At 44.8% G+C, this 18,492-nt stretch overlaps 1 protein-coding gene across 2 annotated transcripts in view; it reads right to left on the bottom strand.

The window, feature by feature from the left end:
* The window catches only part of Polh (DNA polymerase eta), a 32,541-nt gene that overhangs the window by 2,538 nt on the left and 11,511 nt on the right, over positions 1-18,492 (bottom strand). For both annotated transcript variants that reach the window (XM_032900641.1, XM_032900642.1), the window contains 6 exons: positions 17,503-17,672; positions 15,038-15,141; positions 11,788-11,907; positions 9,237-9,360; positions 7,840-7,905; positions 933-1,102 (listed from right to left, as the gene is read on the bottom strand). In XM_032900641.1, coding sequence (XP_032756532.1) covers positions 933-1,102; positions 7,840-7,905; positions 9,237-9,360; positions 11,788-11,907; positions 15,038-15,141; positions 17,503-17,672 — 754 coding nt within the window. The remainder of the gene's footprint in view (positions 1-932; positions 1,103-7,839; positions 7,906-9,236; positions 9,361-11,787; positions 11,908-15,037; positions 15,142-17,502; positions 17,673-18,492) is intronic.

The following is an 18,492-nucleotide window of genomic DNA, read 5'->3' as shown; positions in this document are numbered from 1 at the left end:
GTGCTGTTTTTAAGTTACTGTGAGTTGAATATGGTGACACATGCCTGAAATCCAGTACTAGAGCCAAGGTGGAAAGATGAGTTCAAGGCCAGCCTAAGCTCCACAGCAAGACACTGCCCCAAACAGCAGAAGAAAATGTTGGCACTGTCCTCCTCAGGATTTATACTTTGTACATTATACATAGACAATGCCAGTGGTCCTGTAATGGCTTTCAAATAAGGATCCATGTAAATGCAGCACATGGTTATCACTTGGGCCTGTGTAACAATGTTTATGGACTGCTAACAGTACATCTAGATAGGCAGGACTTTAGGTGAGCTGAGCATTTTTATAATCTTCAGTGACAAGGTTATATTCTGACATGATGAATTTAGAATATCCTTTGGTTTTCTGAAACAAGATCTTGCTACGTAGCCAAAGATGACTTTGAATTCTGATCCATCAAGACTGGCTTGAAAATAGGAGGAGGATGGGGTGAGGAACTGGGGATAGAACTCAGGACCTTGACTCAGGCTGAGGGAGGTGCTTGCCTCTGGTGTGTCTGAGACAGCTACAGTGTACTTCTATATAATAAATGAGCAAATCTTTAAAAAAAAAAAGAAGCTCTAAGTGTGTTAGCCCCCAGCGCAGGCAGGCGTTTCCCGGAATACGGTGCTGCTACGAGGAACGGTGCTGCTTCATTTGTCTTCTGGCTACTAATGCACCCTTGGGTGCCAAATGCACCACATGTAGGAAAACAAAGCAAAACAAACAACCTGCAGCTGACCCCTGCCCTCACAGGGTTTTCTGAGCATACCTGCCTGTCCTGCATCTCACTTTATAGACCAGGCTGGCCTTGAACTCACAGAGATCTGCCTACATCTGCCGCCTCCCAAGCAGTGTGACTAAAGGTCGGGTCACCACTGCCCAGTACCGCCCCGCCCCCTTCTCACCACTCAGTCTGGACTCCAGATGTGTTACAGTTCCTGATAGTAGCAAATGCGTCCTGGCTCATCTTGTGAGCGTCATAGCGAGTGAGGGCACAGCACCGACGCAGGCTGCTGAGACGCTTGTCTCCTTCAACACGAATACTGACGACCAACTGAGTGGCCACCCTGCCATTCTGTGGAGAGAGAAGAATTGAGGCCAGAAGTAGCCACTAAGAGCATGTTCGGAGGAATAGAATGATTTGGAAACTCAGCTAAAAAGCTAGGCATGGCGTTCAGCTCCTTTAATCCCAGCACTGGGGAGGGAGGTGGAGGCAGACGCATCTCTGAGTTTAAAGTCACCCTGGTCTACACACCAAGTTCCAGGTAAGTCAGGGCTGCATAGTAAGATTGGATCTTAAAAAAAAAAAAAAAAAAAAAAACTAAACAAAAAGGAAATATTTACTCTAGTACCTATTTATATGAAATACAAATGTATACTAAATACATGTAAGCACAGGACACTGGGTCCAGTATTATAAGGGATAGAGCCTAGACTATAGTAAAAATTCCTGAATAATAGAAAAATTCCTGAATTCCAGTGGTGACACACACCTTTAATTCCAACACTCAAACGGCAGAGACAGGTGGATCTCTGTTTGAAACTAGCCCAGTCTACAAAGCCAAGGCTGCACAGAGAAACCTTGTCTTGAAAAGAAATCTGATATAGGATATCACAAAAAAAATTGTGCTATTTCTAGTTATAAGAAGCATATATGGGGCTGGAGAGATGGCTCAGTGGTTTTTTTTTTTTTTTTTTTTTTTTTTTGGTTGTTTTTTTTGTGGCTGGGGCCCTAACCCGGGGCCTGGTTTTTTGTTGGCAAGGGCCTTCCCCCTGAGCTAAATCCCCAACCCCTTGTTTTGTTTTTTTTAAAGCAGCATATATGAGATCATGGATTTGATCCCCAGCATAGGAAAAAAGAGGATAGAATTTGGGTGATGAATTACCAGAATATTAAAACATATTCTGGGGATGTAACTTAGTCTGTAAAGTGCTTGCCTAGCATGTGAGCCTTGCATTTGAACATATAAGCCAGGCATGGTGGCCCATGAGGAGGGAGAAGTCATCAATTACAGATAGCTAAGCTTGAGGCTAGCCCGAGATCCATTAGCCGCTGGCTTACTATTTAAGAAGCAAACAAAGACACCGAAAAGTATTTTGACAGGTAATGGGGACAGGATAGAATAAATATATTTGAGACTTTCCTTGATGGTTTTCATGACAAATGACTATGACACTGAAAAACAAGCCAGGAAAATATCTGAAATCTAGGATGTTAAGAATTCTAACAGTTCTCAGTGAGCGTAATTACTCTTCTACCTAGATTCTCCCCCCCCCCCCCGGAGCTGGGGACCGAACCCATGGCCTCACGCTTGCTAGGCAAGCGCTCTACTACTGAGCTAAATCCCCAACCCCCTAGATTCTTATTCTTAAAACAGCTGACTTTTGTGGTAGTACTTTTTCACAGCCATCTGTAGATGACAATGTAGAATACCTCTAGAGACAGCAAGCACTGACTCCAGTCAAGTGGAAGCATCTGAATGCTACACTCAGTAAACATTAGGTAGAGTATATCCCGTAAAAAGTCAGTTTGAGGGGGGGGGGATTTAGCTCAGTGGTAGAGCGCTTACCTAGGAAGCGCAAGGCCCTGGGTTCGGTCCCCAGATCCAAAAAAAAAAAACCAAAAAAAAAAAAAAAAAAAAAAAAAAGTCAGTTTGTGCTGGTTTGAATATGCTTGGTTCAGGGAGGGGCATTAGTAGGAGGTGTGGCCTTGTCATTGTGGGTGTGGGCTTTGAGACCCTCCTCCTAGCTGCCTAGAAGAGCCAGTCCTCTCCTGGTTCCCTTCGGATCAAGATGTAGAACTCTCAGCAACTATTCCAGTACCATACCTGCCTGGATGCTGCCATGCTCCCACCTTGATAATAATGGGCTGAACCTCTGCCTGTAAGTCATTCCCAATTAAATGTCCTTTATAAGAGTTGCCTTGGGGGGTTGGGGATTTAGCTCAGTGGTAGAGCGCTTGCCTAGCAAGCGCAAGGCCCTGGGTTCGGTCCCCAGCTCCGAAAAAAAGAAGAAAAAAAAAAAAGTTGCCTTGGTCATGGTGTCCCTTCACAGCAATGAAAACCCTAAGACAGGCTCCTTTTCAAAGTCAAAAGATACTAGTAAGAACATCCAAAAGATACTAGTAAGAACATCCAAAAGTTATGAGTTAAGAGCACAATTGGGGTGGGGCTGATTATAAGACACATTTGTAGAGGTTTGCATTTTGATTTCTTTTTTATTTTTTTCATTAAGTGTCTTATATGCATGTCTGTGTGAGGCTGTCAGAAGCCCTGGAACTGGAGTTATAGACAGGAGTGAGCTGCCATGTGGGTGTGGGAATTGAATCTGGGTCCTCTAAAAAAGCAGCCAGTGCTAAATACTGAGTATTTAGAAAAACTCCATTATTTAGAGCCAGTATTCTAAATCATGTCTCCAGCCCCAAGGTTTGCATCTTGAGAGAATACAAGCTGCAAAGGAGTTATGGTTGAGAAAGCTCTGTTATTACAGCTGGGCGTTTGCTATGCCCTTAAAGGTGTGTGTGTGTGTGTGTGTGTGTGTGTGTGCGTGCGCGTGTGCGCGCGCACGCAACTGCTCCCTGTGGCAGGACCTCTCCCTGGGCTGCAGCTTGCTGCTTTTCCTTAGCCGCCTAGCAGCCTCCCAGCCTCAGCCACCTCCTGTCCCAGCCGCTCACAGAACTAGAGAATAAGGGCAAAAAGTAGCAGTTCTCCAGAAAAGATGTACACATGGCCAGTAAACCACATGGTGATTTGTCTAGCTATCAAAATGTCAGTGTTAAATACTATAGAGAATAAAACTGGAACGACAAAGAGAAGAGCAGCAAGCCCCAAACACAGGGGGATGTTTGTGCTTCATTAAAAAGAAAGAAAAGGCCTGGAGAGATGGCTCAGAGGTTAAGAGCACTGACTGCTCTTCCAGAGGTCCTGAGTTCAATTCCCAGCAACCCCATGGAGGCTCATAACCATCTGTAATGGGATCCGATGCCCTCTTCTGGTGTCTGAAGACAGCTACAGTGTACTCACATACATAAAATCTTTTTTAAAAAAAGAAGAAAAACAAATTGGAAAACAAAGCTTATGTTCAACTCAAGAGCTGCCTCAGTGGGAGAGTGCACAGAAATCTTGCAGAGGACAGAGTTCAGTTCCCAGCACCCACATCAAGTGGATTCCAACTCCCTTGACTCAGCTCTCTCTTCACCTCTGCAGACACCTGCACTCAGATGCCTATGTAGCTGCTTGTATTACGAATGCTAATCACGTTCCCTAAAACTATTTGCACAAGAAGGTTGGCAAGGGGGTTGGGGATTTAGCTCAGTGGTAGAGCACTTGCCTAGCAAGCACAAGGCCCTGGGTTCGGTCCCCAGCTCTGGGGGGAAAAAAAAAAAAAAAAAAAAGGTTGGCAAGGAGTTTCTGGGACCCTGACCCGAGTTGGTTCTGATTGGTAAATAAAGATGCCAACAGCCAATAGCTGGGGAGGACAGGCAGAGGCGGGATTTAGGATCCCAGGGCTTGGGACCAGGAAGAGAAAGAGGAAGGAGAGAGAAGCCCTGCAGGGAGAGTGTGAAGGAGAGGAGAGACCCCATGCCTGAGAAGAGTGCAGGACAGAGAGGCATGGCCGCCATGTGAAGAAGCCAGGAGAGCTCAGCCCAGAGGGCTGCTCAACTGGGTTAGAACATAGAATCAGTAAGTGGTAACGTGGAGGTAAGGTTCTAGCAGCACTGGAAGCTAGGTAGTCACCCAGCTTATTCTGCTGACTAAGGCCTATTAAATATAAAAGCTGTGTGCCTTTCGTGGGAACAAAAACTATTGAGGTGGGTATCAAACCCATGCTGGGATTTATTAATAATATTTAAATCAATCATCTGTGTTAGTCTCTCTCCCTCACACTGAGAGCAGGGTATAAAATGATGAGACGCTACAGAAAGCAGTGTGCCAAATTACCATGACGCAGAATTGTGCTCCTAGGATGAAAACGTGGAATGTTAGCATTACTGATAATGGCCCAGAGTAGAAATAACCCCAATATCCATTTACTAATAATGACTTTAATAACTGACGTGCTATAATACAGGTGAGCTCAGTGAAAGAACCACATACTGCGTGATTCAGTTGCAGGGATATCTAGGGACTTCGTTTGTAAGGCATGTTTAAGTCCTGCTTAGCTGCTCATGTAATATGGGATGAAAGGTCAGCGCCATCACGCTAAAAGGATGCCGGGAACTACAGGAGACGAGTAGGGAGGAAATGGAGAGTGACTGCTAATGGCACAGAATTTTTTTTTTTTTTTTTTTTTTTTTCCGGAGCTGGGGACCGAACCCAGGGCCTTGCGCTCACTAGGCAAGCGCTTTACCACTGAGCTAAATCCCCAACCCCTAGCACAGAATTTCTTTAGGGAGTAAATGAACATATTCTCGGGCTAACTGTAAAGCTGGGTGCGGTGGCACACACCCGGTATGGCGGCACACACCCGGTGTGGCGGCACACACCTGTAGTTGCAGCACTCAAGAAGCAGATGCAGACAGATGTCTGTCAGTTCAAGGTAGCTTGGTCTATATAATGTTTCATCCAGACCAATCAGGAATACAGTGAGGGCCTGTCTCAAAAATCATACTAAAAACAAACAAACAGACAAACAGCTGGGTAGTGGTGGTGCGCACACCAGTAGTCCCAGCATGCAAGGGGAGAGGCGGGCAAATCTCTGAGCTCCAGGCCAGCCAGCCTGGTCTATAGGGTGAGATCCAGCATAGACAAGGCCACACACGAAACCCTGTCTCAGAAGAAAAAAAAATAAACAACTAAACAAACAAAAATAAATAGTTATACAACTCTGGAACACACTAAAACCACTGAACTGTACACTTTAGATGGATGTACTTTTTGTCTATGTCTGTTTGTCTACCTACCTACCTACCTGTCTATCTATGAATGATCCAGGCCAGGGGATAGACCATACCGCCCATCCTAGTGGTTGGGAGGTAGAGACAGAAGGAAGGGTTCAAGATGCCTAGCACTTGGGAGGTAGAGGCAGGTGGATCACTGCGAGTTGTAGGTCAGTCAAAGCTACATAGTGAGACCCTATCTCAAAACAAAGTTACTTAGAAAGAGAAGAAACAGATGTCTAATGTTTGATTAATACTTGGCCTTTAAAGCTCCCACTGTGGGGTCTGGCAAGGTGGCCGGCAGTTAAGAAGGCTTAGCTGCTCTCACAGACGAGCTGAGCTTGGTTCCCGGCAAATCTTCAGGTAACTCACAAGCAGCTCTAAATCCCGCTCTAGGGGATCCAACGCCCTCTTCTGGCCTCCAAGGGCACCCTCACATGTCACACATACAAAGACTTGAACATGAAAGAAACCAAAACTTTCCACTATGGAGTCCACATAAAGTGCTGTGTAAGCCGACCACCGAGCCCCATCCCTGGATCCTATATAAAGGTAGGACAGAGCAGACTCCACAAAGGCCCTCTGGCGCCGCAAGCCAGTGAGCTCAAGGCTGTTGGACGCTAGGGCGGAGCAGTGCCTAAATCAAAGGAACTTGTTTCTTCAAGCCCTTCAGGCAGTGATTCTGACAGCGAAGGTGGGGAAAAAAAAAACAAAAAACGTTAAAGAGGAAACAGCGAGTTGTTCCAGAGAAACCTGTGAAGAAGCAAAAGCCTGGTGAGACGGAGAGCTCTGGCGTCCTCTGAGCAGAGCAGCCGCAGCACAGATGACAACATGTTCCAGATTGGAAAGACGAGGTCTGTCAGCATTCAGGACTTTAAAGGAAAACTTCTGATTGACATTAGAGAGTATTGGGTGGACTTGGAAGGTGACACGAAACCGGGGAGAGAGGGGTTTCTTTAAACATGGAGCAGTGGAGCCAGCTGCAGTCAGAAAGCTGTGACGTCTGAGCCATGTCAAGGCTGTACTGTCGTGGCTGTATTACTCTGTCTTCACGCTGGCTTTTGTTTCCTAAATGTTGTTTTCCACGCTGTTGTATACTTGGATTGCAGAACGATTTGTAAGACAAATACTTTTTTAAATGTGCATTATTAAGATGTTCTAAGTGAAGCTAATTGTTAACTTTACTAAAGAGGATTGCTTTGTGCCCCTACCTAGTGTAGAAGTTAGACTGTGACCACCAACCCCCACTCTGCTTAAATGCCATGGAGATTTATGTACTCTGATGAAATCCACTAATCCATTTTGTGTTGCAGGAGAATTTAGATGAGAAAACAAAACAGTAAAGGTGAACGGTAAGGAGAGGGCATGATTAGAGGAAGTTCTTACAAAGCTAGGCTTCCAAAGACTCCAGACTGACTTTTTTTAGGGGGGGTCAGGAATGATCTTATCCTCTGGTATTTATTAGGTGCTAGGGATCACACTCAAGAGTTTACGCATGGTAAGCAAGCGCTCTACCAACTAAGCTGACTCCTCCCTGCCAGCACACCGTTTCATGGACCTGTGTTAAAAGAAGGTAAAAGAATATTCAGCCGAGTTTGCTAAGTCATGCCTAGAATCCTAGAAATTGGGAATCTGAAGGTAGGATTGGCAAGTTCGAAGCTAAGCCTGGGCTCCTATTTTTAACAAACTTTTTTTTCTTTTGTTTTGAAACAGTTTCTCTATGTAGCCCTGGGCTCCTGGAATGTACCATATAGTATAGACCAGCCTGGCATCTACCTGCCTCTGCCTCCCTAGTGCTGGGATTAAAAGCATCTGGCCAAGCAAACTGTCATAAAGTTCCCTAAACTGATTCTATTTTCTCTATGTTTCTTCTGCACAGGGTAAGGGGGTCAGTACCATTTAAATCTCAAAGATTAATAGAGAAAGAATCTTACGTCAGTTCGGTCTTTGGTTAGTCTCTCCTCAAGTTCCAGGGCTAACTGCAAAAGCCACCACTGTACCTATAGGAAAAAAGCCAGAGACTTTCAGGTTGCTCATTTAAGTAGACATGTTACCAACAAGGCAGTGGACTGGCCAGCTGATGGATCCCCGTGACTAATCATGGAGCTTTCTGTACTGTGCTCATCCTCCAGCTGAAGATTTTCAGCCCCGCATAGTGGTACACACCTGTAATCCCAGACTCTAGAAACTGAGGCAGAAAAATCATGTGTTCAAGGCTGAGCTACACAGCAAAAACCCCTCGACAACAAGAAAAAATGTTCTTAATTATTGGGAAGAGGAAATGACCACGTAGGTGGGAGTGCTTACAGTCTAAGAATGAGGGAAGAGCTGCAGTCCCGGCACCCACAATACAGTATGACCCGGATCTAGGGGCAGAGACAGGAGCAGGGTCATGGCTTGTGCTGGCTGCTAACACAGTTCCATGTTCAAGAGAGATCATCTCAAGAGAACAGGGCAGGCTAATAAAGATAAAGTGATTTTTAAATAAGCGGGTCATCTGACATGGTCCTCTGGTGTCTGCCCACACATCCACACATGTGAAACACCATTGTTCAGTCAGGATACTGCGACCCAGGCTGGCCTCCAACTCTGTGTAACTGACTCTGTCCCCTGCCCAGAGTACAGGGGTGCTCTACCACACTCAGGCTCCCAGCCCTTCACCTCGCTTTCCTAACAGTGCCATCTGGTAATTCTACCACATTCCACTTCTAAGGAAGATCCCAGACTGGGTGGTGAGGCACAAAATTATAGGTTTTTGAAGCTTATAAAAAAAGACAGGAAATGTCATTGTCTATTTCAGTCAGTTCTATTTTACATGTTTTTGGATTGAAGGAGGGAAAATGACAAACTAAACTAGTTATTTCAACATAAATCAAGTTCTATTCCTTTTGGTATCCTAAAAATAAAGGTAACTTCTAACCCAGTATACTTAGAAGGGCTACCAAAACCCACTGCCCACTTGTGATGGTTTACATATGCTTGACCCAGGGAGTGGCACTATTAGGTGTGGCCTTGTTGGAGGAAGTGTGTCACTGTGGGGTGGGCTTGGAGACCCTCCTCCTAGCTGCCTGGGGATGCTCAGTCTGTTCCTGGCTTCCTTTGGGTGAAGATGTAGAACCCATCTCCTCCTGCACCATGCCTGCCTGGATGCTGCCATGCTCCCGCCTTGATGATAATGGACTGAACCTCTGATCCTGTAAGCCAGCCCCAATTAAATGTTGTCCTTTATAAAACTTACATTGGTCATGGTGTCTGTTCACAGCAATAAGACCCTGACTAAGACACCCCTTTAAAAGCAGCAGTGCTCTGTGGGGAAGTTCTGCGGGCTCACCTGTTCCCGAGTAGCCAGAGCTGTTTTCCCTGGGAAGTTCTTGCTACAGCCAATAGTTTTAGGTAACTGCCTGGGTTTAACCGGCTCGTGTTCAATGCCTCGGCACATGGCATACAGCCAAGACCTATAAAAGCAGCGAAAGACATTCAGAATTATTCTCCTTGTTCTTGTCTACTTCCTAAAGAGAGGGTCTCACCATTCATTCAACTGGCCTTTAATTGTGATCCTACTGGGCTTACAGGTGAGAGCCACCATGCCTGGTTTCTTACGTATTAATAAACAGCATATACTATGCAGCAGGCTGGCTTCTAGCTCATGAAGAGGCTGCCCCAGCCTCTCAACAGTAAGCATAAGCCACCATGCTTAACGTAATTTTATTTTTTTGCTTTGTTTTGAGACAGGCTTTCTTTGTATAGCTCTGGCTATCCTGGAACTCAAGTTGTAGACCAGGCTGGCCTCGAACTCACGGAGATCTTCCTGCCTCTGCCATCTGATTAAAGGAGGGGGATCTAAAGCATGTATCACCATGCCTGACTACTTAATTACTCCTTACTTATACCTACATTAGCCTTTTATCCTCTTCATGAAAAAAATGATTAAGGCTGGGGAATATAGCTCAATGGTAGAGCATTTGTCTAGCATGTGCAAGGCCCTTGACATGGGGGATAGATTCAATCCCCCAGACTGCAAACAAAAAGAAAAAAAAATAATAGCTTGGTGTGTCCTAGTACTTGTAAGGTGGAGGCAAAAGGATCAGGAGTTCAAGGCATGTGTTACTTGAGACCATGTTTCAATTAAATTCATTAAAAAAAATTATCTAAAATTAAGCATACCTAAGCTCTCACAGAGCCTTGGACATTCTTAAATAGTTGACATTGGCAAGTGGAGAACTAATCCTACTTTCTAAAGTTAAACCACTATTTTTTGCAAACCACAAACAAAAAAGCCACAAATTCATCTATTTGTACTTAGTAGGACTGAAACACAAAAATTGAATGTAACATCAGCAAAATCACACACACACGCACACACACTCACACACTCACACACATACACACACTCTCACACACTCACACACATACACTTACACACACACAGATACACACACACTCTCACACACACACACAGATACACACACTCTCTCACACACACACACAGATACACACTCTCACACACACACACATACACTCACACACACACAGACACACACACAGATACACACACACTCACACACATACACTCACACACACACTCTCTCACACACTCACACAGATACACACACTCTCTCACACACTCACACACACACACACACATACACTCTCACACACTCACACATACACACACACTCACACACACTCACACACACACACTCACACACACACTCACATACACACACATGCACAAACACACACACACACACACACACACACACACACACACACTGATATAATGGGACTCGGGCAGCTGAGGCAGAAGAGTCATAGTTCACAGCCTTCCTGGACAACTCAGACGTGAATGAAAAGTAAAGAAGTAAAGGAGAAAAGTGGGTTGGTAATCTAGCTGTTCAGTACGGTGCTTCTCTAGCATGAACAAGGCCCTCAAGTCAACTCCCAGTACTTCAAACTAAACAAGGTAACAGTACATATTCAGCCCTCACATGAACGAGTCTTATCAACCACCCAAGAATATAGGAAAATGACGTTAGAGGGATAGGCCACAGTGAGCTAATTATTTAACTTTTAGAAGTTTTGCAGTGCTGGAGATTGGATAGAACCAAGAGCCTTGTAGCACCTTAGGAAAGTGCTCCACCAATGAATGATACCCCAAACCCTTTTTTGAGGGGGTTCCTTTTGAGTCAAGGTCTGTGTGGATCATACTGATCTCAGACTTGTGCTTCTCTCTCCCAAGTACTAAGATCACAGGCCACCCTCTGGTGGGAACTAATATCCCCAAACCATGAAATGGCCTCCCAGAATACAAGTCCTAGGCTGGGTACATTGATGAATGCCTGTTATCTAAAGGTTTGGGAGGTAGAGAGAAGGCAGAATTAGCACTTCAAAGTAACCTTGGTTACAGATCAAGTTTGAATCTGGCCTGGGTTTTTTTTTTTTTTTTAATATTTTATTTATTTATTTATTATATATGAGTACACTGTAGCTGTCTTCAGACACACCAGAAGAGGGCATCTGATCTCATTACAGATGGTTGTGAGCCACCATGTGGTTGCTGGGATTTGAACTCAGTACCTCGGGAAGGGCACTCAGTGCTCTTAACCACTGAGCCATCTCTCCAGCCCCAATTAGAAGCTTTTATCTGTATTGAATTTAGCATCTCCATAAAGATTATGTTTGAAAAATAATATTAACCATGTAGCCAAGTGGGGTGGCACACTCCTTGAGTCCTAGCACTTGGGAGGCAGATGTAGGTAATCTCTGAGTTCAAGGCTAGCCTGGACCTCAAAGTGAGTTCCTGGACAGCCAGGGCTACACACTGAGACCCTGTCTTAAAAATCAAAAAAATTTTAAAAAGAAAATGAATATAAATCACTTACCCATTCTTCTCTCCAAAATGACTCTGGAGCTGGGCTTCAGTGAACTGGGTCAGGTCACCCATGTATTCTACCCCAAGGACGTCAATGACAGAAGCCCCAAGCTTTCCTCCAAGACTTCGGCTAAACAAAGTAGAGAAGGAATTTAAATATGCAGCTAACCAAAGACATTCTGTTGCTCCAAGTAGCTCTCCAAAGGTTTAGAGAAAATCAGAGTACACTTTAATCCTGCAAACTCTTAGCTGTCCCACACAGAGTGGAGGGTTCAGCAGCTCAGCAAAAAGTCATGCTGACTAAAGAGTCTGATGCTGGCAACCATGACAAATATAGGGCCAGCTGGAAGTGTGCCTGTACACACACACACACACACACACACACACACACACACACACACACACACAGAGAGAGAGAGAGAGAGAGAAATAAAGCCAGATAAATCTTCCCAGCTAGGACCTGGGAAGATTAACAGGAGCATAAGTAAAATATTCATCATTGATTTATTATCAAGTCAACTGTATGTAAAAAATTCTTTTCTTCTTGTTCTTGTATACAAAACTCAGCTGTGTAAAACACATTGTCCGGGGCTGGAGAGATGGCTCAGTGGTTAAGAGCACTGACTGCTCTTCCAGAGGTCCTGAGTTCAGTTTCTAGCAACCACATGGTGGCTCATAGTCATCTGTAATGAGATCTGATGCCCTCTTCTGGTGAGTCTGAGGACAGATACAGTGTGCTCATCTACATAAAATAAATAAATCTTAAAAAAAAATCCAGGAGTTGGGGATTTAGCTCAGTGGTAGAGCGCTTGCCTAGCAAGCACAAGGCCCTGGGTTCAGTCCCCAGCTCCAAAAAAAAAGGAAAAAACAACAACAACAACAAAACAAAACAAAACAAAACACAATATTGTCCCATTTGAAAATTAAAATTCCGGGCTGGAGAGATGGCTCAGCGGTTAAGAGCACCGACTGCTCTTCCAGAGGTCCTGAGTTCAATTCCCAGCAACCACATGGTGGCTCACAACCATCTGTAAAGAGATCTGATGCCCTCTTCTGGTGTGTCTGAAGACAGCTACAGTGTACTTATATATAATAAATAAATAAATCTTTAAAAAAAAAAAAAAAGAAAATTAAAATTCCAAGCCCAGCCTAGCATTTAATACCAGAATTTAGGAGGCAGGTGGATCTCTGTGAGCTTGAGGCTAGCCTGGTCTACAGAGTAAGTTCCAGGACAGCCAGAACTACAGAAGACCCTTTCTTGAAAACTGCAAAACCAACCAAACAAAAAACCAAAACAAACAAAAAATTAAAAAATTTCCAAACTCAAAATAAATCTTTTCCACGGCCAATATTCTTCAGCTGGTTTTGAAACAATCTATCCTTAGCCTACCCTGCCCTGGCTCCCTTGGTTCACTCGACTATCTGATCGCTTTGCCTTCTTTCTGCTCAGTGTCTCCATGCTGCTGTGTCCTTGGCTGGCTCTCTACCATCTGCAGCCCATGACGCTTTCTCAGAGCACTTTTGTTTTCATGCCTCACTGGAGAGCAGTTTGGCACCTCTGGAAACCTTGGTCGAGTCAGGCACGCTAGCTTACGTCTGTCTGTAACCCCAAGCACTAGTGAGCTGAAGTAGTTAGTGTCAGGTGAGCCTGGGTGACACAAGCTAGCCAGGAATGCTAGCTTGGGCAATAGAGTGAGACTCTATTGGAATAAGCAAAAACCAAGCGAACCGCCTGGTAATAGAGAAAGTAAAATTCCTGCTGGATGAGCAGCTCCAACCCATAATCCTAGCATTTAGGAGGCTGAGGCACAAGGAACACGAACAGTATGAGGCCAGCCTACATGTATAGTGAGACCTTGTCTCCGCACCCTCCCAGGAGAAGGAAAAAACTATATTGTCTGTTTGTTTTCTTTATGCAGCCCTGCTGTACTGGAATTTGTTGTGTAGACCAGGCTGGTCTTGAACTCACAGAGATCCACCTGCCACTACCTCCGGGGCACTATCACTGCCCAATGAAGAAAAAATTGTTTTGTTTTGTTTTTCGGGATAGGGTCTCTCTGTGCATCCTTGGCTGTCCTGGAACAAACTGTAGACCAGGCTGGTTTCAAACCCACAGAGCTCCCCCTACCTGTTTCCTGAGTGCTGGGATTAAAAGCATTTGCCTCCCCAGGTAAGAATTTTATTTGTTACATATTTAATAGACTTTTAATAAAAAGCCAGAAGGAAGGTAGAGCTAAAACTCTGGGGGGAGAGAGAAGGAAAAGGAGAGAGAGAGAAAGAGAATGTGTGTTCACACTCAACATAGGCTAGAGGATTTAAGGTGTCCTGTTCTATTGTTCTTGGAATTATTTCCTTGAGACAGTGTCTCTCACATACTTGGAGCTGGGTGGCAGCCAGCAAAGTGCAAGGAGTCCCCATGCCCATCCCCCTCAGTTCATGGGCTACAGGGCACTCTCCTTCCACAGCCTGGAGGTTACAGAGAGCACACAGCTGGCTTTACTGGGGGGGCGGGGGGGGGGATATATGATCTGGCCCTAGTATTTGGACAGCAAGTGCTCTTCCCAGCCCCTGTGTTTTATGTGGGCGTGGTCAGCCTCTGCAGCCGTGGGGAGCAGGCACTGAACTCACAAGTACAGCTCCTGCTGCTGTCCTTCCAGGGCTCAGGTGGTGGGGCATAGATAGCCACGCCCACCTTTTACTTCATTTCTTGTTGCCCTGAGGGTCTGTTACACAGCCTGGCTGTTCTAGAACTAGCTATGGAGACCAGGCTGCTCTTAAACTCAGAGATCCTGGTGCCTCTGCCTTCTCAGTGCTGGGGTTAAAGGTGTGCATCACTGGTAGCTTTTAGTTTTTGTTTTTTTTTTTTTTTAAAGATTTGTTTTATATATGTGAGTACACTGTCACTGTCTTTAGACACCCAGAAAAGGGTATGGGATCCCATTATAGATGGTTGTAAGCCACCATGTGGTTGCTGGGAACTGAACTCAGGACCTCTGGAAGAACAGTCATTGCTCTTAACCGCTGAGCCATCTCTCTAGCCCCGCTTTTAGTTTATTTTAAACATTAGATATATACTGCTGATAATCCTGAAGTAAAAATTCACTTAGAAAAAAGCCTAATTTAGTTTTCAAATATTTCAGTGTTGCCTCTCTGACTGGTACCTATTTTCTTTGTGTCCAACATTTATGAATGAAGCACACTATAAGCAGAGATGATCCCCAGGGAGTGATGGCATTGGAAGGTCCTTTCTGAATCCTTACATTTTACGAATTGGCATCTGGCTGAAGAGCTGTGGCACTGACCCATGTGAGACCAGGGTTTGACGGTTGGGCTTGTTTAGTCCACAAGCAAGTTTTGCCAGGACCTGGAAGAACAGAAAACAGTAAACTCCTTAATGTCGTTGAGATAAAAGCATACACACACACACACACACACACACACACACAGGTGCACACATGTTTAGACACACATGCAGGCACACGCACTAAGTTTCTACAGGAAGTCATTTCCTCATAGTTCCCCGTGTTCTTCCATCCTCAGTTTTCCTCAAGGCATTGTTTTCCTTTTTCATCTATTTGAGATTTTTCTCACAATAGGCTTAAAAAAACAGAGAAGAGAATTAAGATCCACTCTTCTTCAGGTAAAGTTGACAATGCTAAAGTAGGCCGAGGTGGTGGTGCAGTCCTGTGATGCCAACACTTGGCAGTGAGTGTGGACAGAGCCGAGCTCAGGACTGGCCTTGGCGCCCTACACACACACATACATATAATTCCAACGTAGACACACACACATTTACAGATAATTACTCCTTAACTTCACTAGTAAGATTCTTTTTCTTGCTTCTGAGACATGGTCTGTGATCACTATCCTTGGTTGTCACTTGACCACATCTGGATTAATAAAACCCAGATGGCTGGGTATGCCTGTGAGGGAGTTCCCCTTAATTAATTATTTGGGAAGGGAGACTGACTTTGAATCAGATCTTTTGAAATGGGAAGACCTCCCTTTAACAGAAGGTGGGCTATGCCTTCTGCCGGCAGCCTATATAAAGAACACAGAAGGAGGAACCCTGCTCTCTCCGCCTGCTTGCTCTCACTGGCAAGTCCACTCCTTTGTTGGCACTAGAGCCTACTTCTTTGGGATTCTGGCATACACTGAGGCCAGCGGAGACATTCAGCTTCATGTACTGAACAACTATTAGGTTCATGGCCCTTCTGCTGGTAAACAGGCATTGTTGCTACAATCCTTTAACAGAGGATGTGCTGGCTGCCAATCATAAAATTACGTTTGCTGCTACTTCATAACTGTTAACTTTGCTGCTCTTATGAGCTGTAATGTAAATGTGATATATAGAATATCTAATATTCAACCCCTGTGAAAGGGTCTTTCATGCCCCTGAGGACCACTGCTGTGAGAACCCTGACGGTCTCTCTATTATCTGGCCCTAGCTGCACTTGAACACACTATGTAGACCAGGCTGGCCCAGAATTCACAAAGATCCACCTGCCTCTGCCTCCCAAGTGCTAGGATTCAAAGCATGCACCACCATGCCCAGCTACTTCAACAAAATATTTTGATTTTGATAAATAATGATTTCTGTTACATTAGGAATATTGTTTCCCTTCCCGCCATACAGCCAGAAAACAGAAAGCTTTTCTGTGCAACTTAGCAACTTTCCTTCAGAGAGAGAAAAGTGTGGCAGCGGCCTAGCCAGCTACTGCGCAGCTATGGAGCCTTGGTTGAGCTGACTGACGTCCCACGTCTCTCTGCTCCTTATCAGTTAGTTAGACATCAGGTATCATTCTCAGGAACACTGAGAATTGTCTGTGTCCCCTATTGTACAAACACTAGTCCAAATTAAAGTTTCACTACACCCTTGCTCTTCCTGTCCCCACTGCGCTAAAGCCTGAGGACTGCAGTTTGAATCCCAGACATTCGAAACAAGCTGGGATAATCCTGCAAACACCGCACCCCCCAGCATTGGATGGGGAAGAGACAGGAAGGTCTCTGGGGCTGGCTGACTGCTAACATAGCTCTCTCTCTTCCAACAAAATCAGAGTTTTAGGTCAATAGAAAGCATAGGAGTAATAGATTATGACACATGCGTATATCACACAAAACATAGCTACACACATAAGAGGAAACAAGAAAGCAAGCGCAGTAGCGCACACCTACAATCCCTGAACTCAGCGGGTGGAGACAAGAGGGTCAGGGTCATTTTGGGCACACATGAAGTTCAGGCCCAGCCTAAGCTACATGAGACCTTGCCTCAAAAAGTCAAGTTACAAGACAAAGCAACAACAATGACAAAAACATGCGGCAAGCGACAATAAAGAAGTAGGCTACGGATGAGTTCAAAGCCTCTGCTTTTCTGTACAGATAGTTCGGTCATTAAGAAAATACAATTTTTGTCAACTTTCAGGCTGGTGTTTAGGAAAATACTTATATAATGTCAAGTAATATTAAGTCTTTGAGTCTCAACATGAATTTTATTTTAGTGAAGTTTTTGTTTGTTCTTGAGACAGGGTTTCCCTGCACTGAGCCCTCTCTCCAGTCCCTCATGGTTTTCCTGCTTCTACCTTCCCCCAGTGGAAGAAGTAGACATGCACTACAACCAGCCCTCAACAGGACAAACTCTAATTATCCACTAATAACCTTGCCGTACTGAACTAAGAAGTACTAAGAACATTGATGCTTCTCTCTGAAGTCTACCATAAGCCTTCACCTTATTGTGTGAAATCCCGGCTGAGCACTGAAAGCCAGTCTTCCTCTCTATGGCTGCTCTCATTTCTTCCACAATCACCGCGCCCACCGTCAGCCGAAGGTCTGGAGAGGTGGGATCATCTCTCTTAAGAGAACCAAGCCACTGAAGTAAGCCTTGTTTTCGAATATCCTCTGAAAAACGTTGAGATCATATTTAGACATTTGTTTGCTTGTTTTTGTTTTTTTCTTTTCTTTTTTTTTTCGGAGCTGGGGACCGAACCCAGGGCCTTGGGCTTGCTAGGCAAGCGCTCTACCACTGAGCTAAATCCCCAACCCCTGTTTTTGTTTTTTTGAAACAGAGTTTCTCTGTGTAGCCCTGGCTGTCCTAGAACGAGCCCTGTAGACCAGGCTGGCCTCCAACTCACAGATTCACCTGCCTCTGCCTCTGCCTCCCAAGTGCTAGAATTAAAGGTGTGAGCCACCACTGCCCAGCTGACGTTTTTAAAATTATTTCCAGTCATGAATCGCATACTGCTTGCTCAGGGGCATACTACATGAATCACGGTATGTGGCATTAGAACTCAACATGTAGTAGACTGTATGATGTAGCTTTCTCTAAGTCTGCACTATAAAATCACCCAGTGATATACATTTCCCGTGGCTATATTTGCATTCAAGGCAAAAATGATTTGATTTCGGGCTGAGCATGGTGGCACACACACCTTTAATCCTAGCACTCGGGAGACAGAGGCAATCAGACCTCTGTGAGTTCAAGGCCTGTCTAGTCTACAAAGAGAGACCAGGTCAGCCAGGGCTCTGGTACACGGAGAAACTGTCTCAAAAAACAAAACAAAACAAGAGGTACTTAAGATACACAGCTTTATTTCAGAATTCAGTCTTGTCATGTGTGTCAGGAGGTTAGAGGTGGCCTTGAATTCTTTTGAGCCTGAGTTTCAGGTGGCTGTGAGTCTAGCAATGTGAATGCTGGGAACCAAATTTGTGTTCCTCCAGA

This window comes from Rattus rattus, chromosome 4 (assembly GCF_011064425.1).
Source record: "Rattus rattus isolate New Zealand chromosome 4, Rrattus_CSIRO_v1, whole genome shotgun sequence".
In the NCBI taxonomy this organism is placed as follows: domain Eukaryota; kingdom Metazoa; phylum Chordata; class Mammalia; order Rodentia; family Muridae; genus Rattus; species Rattus rattus.
This window is presented reverse-complemented; position numbering and strand designations above follow the sequence as displayed.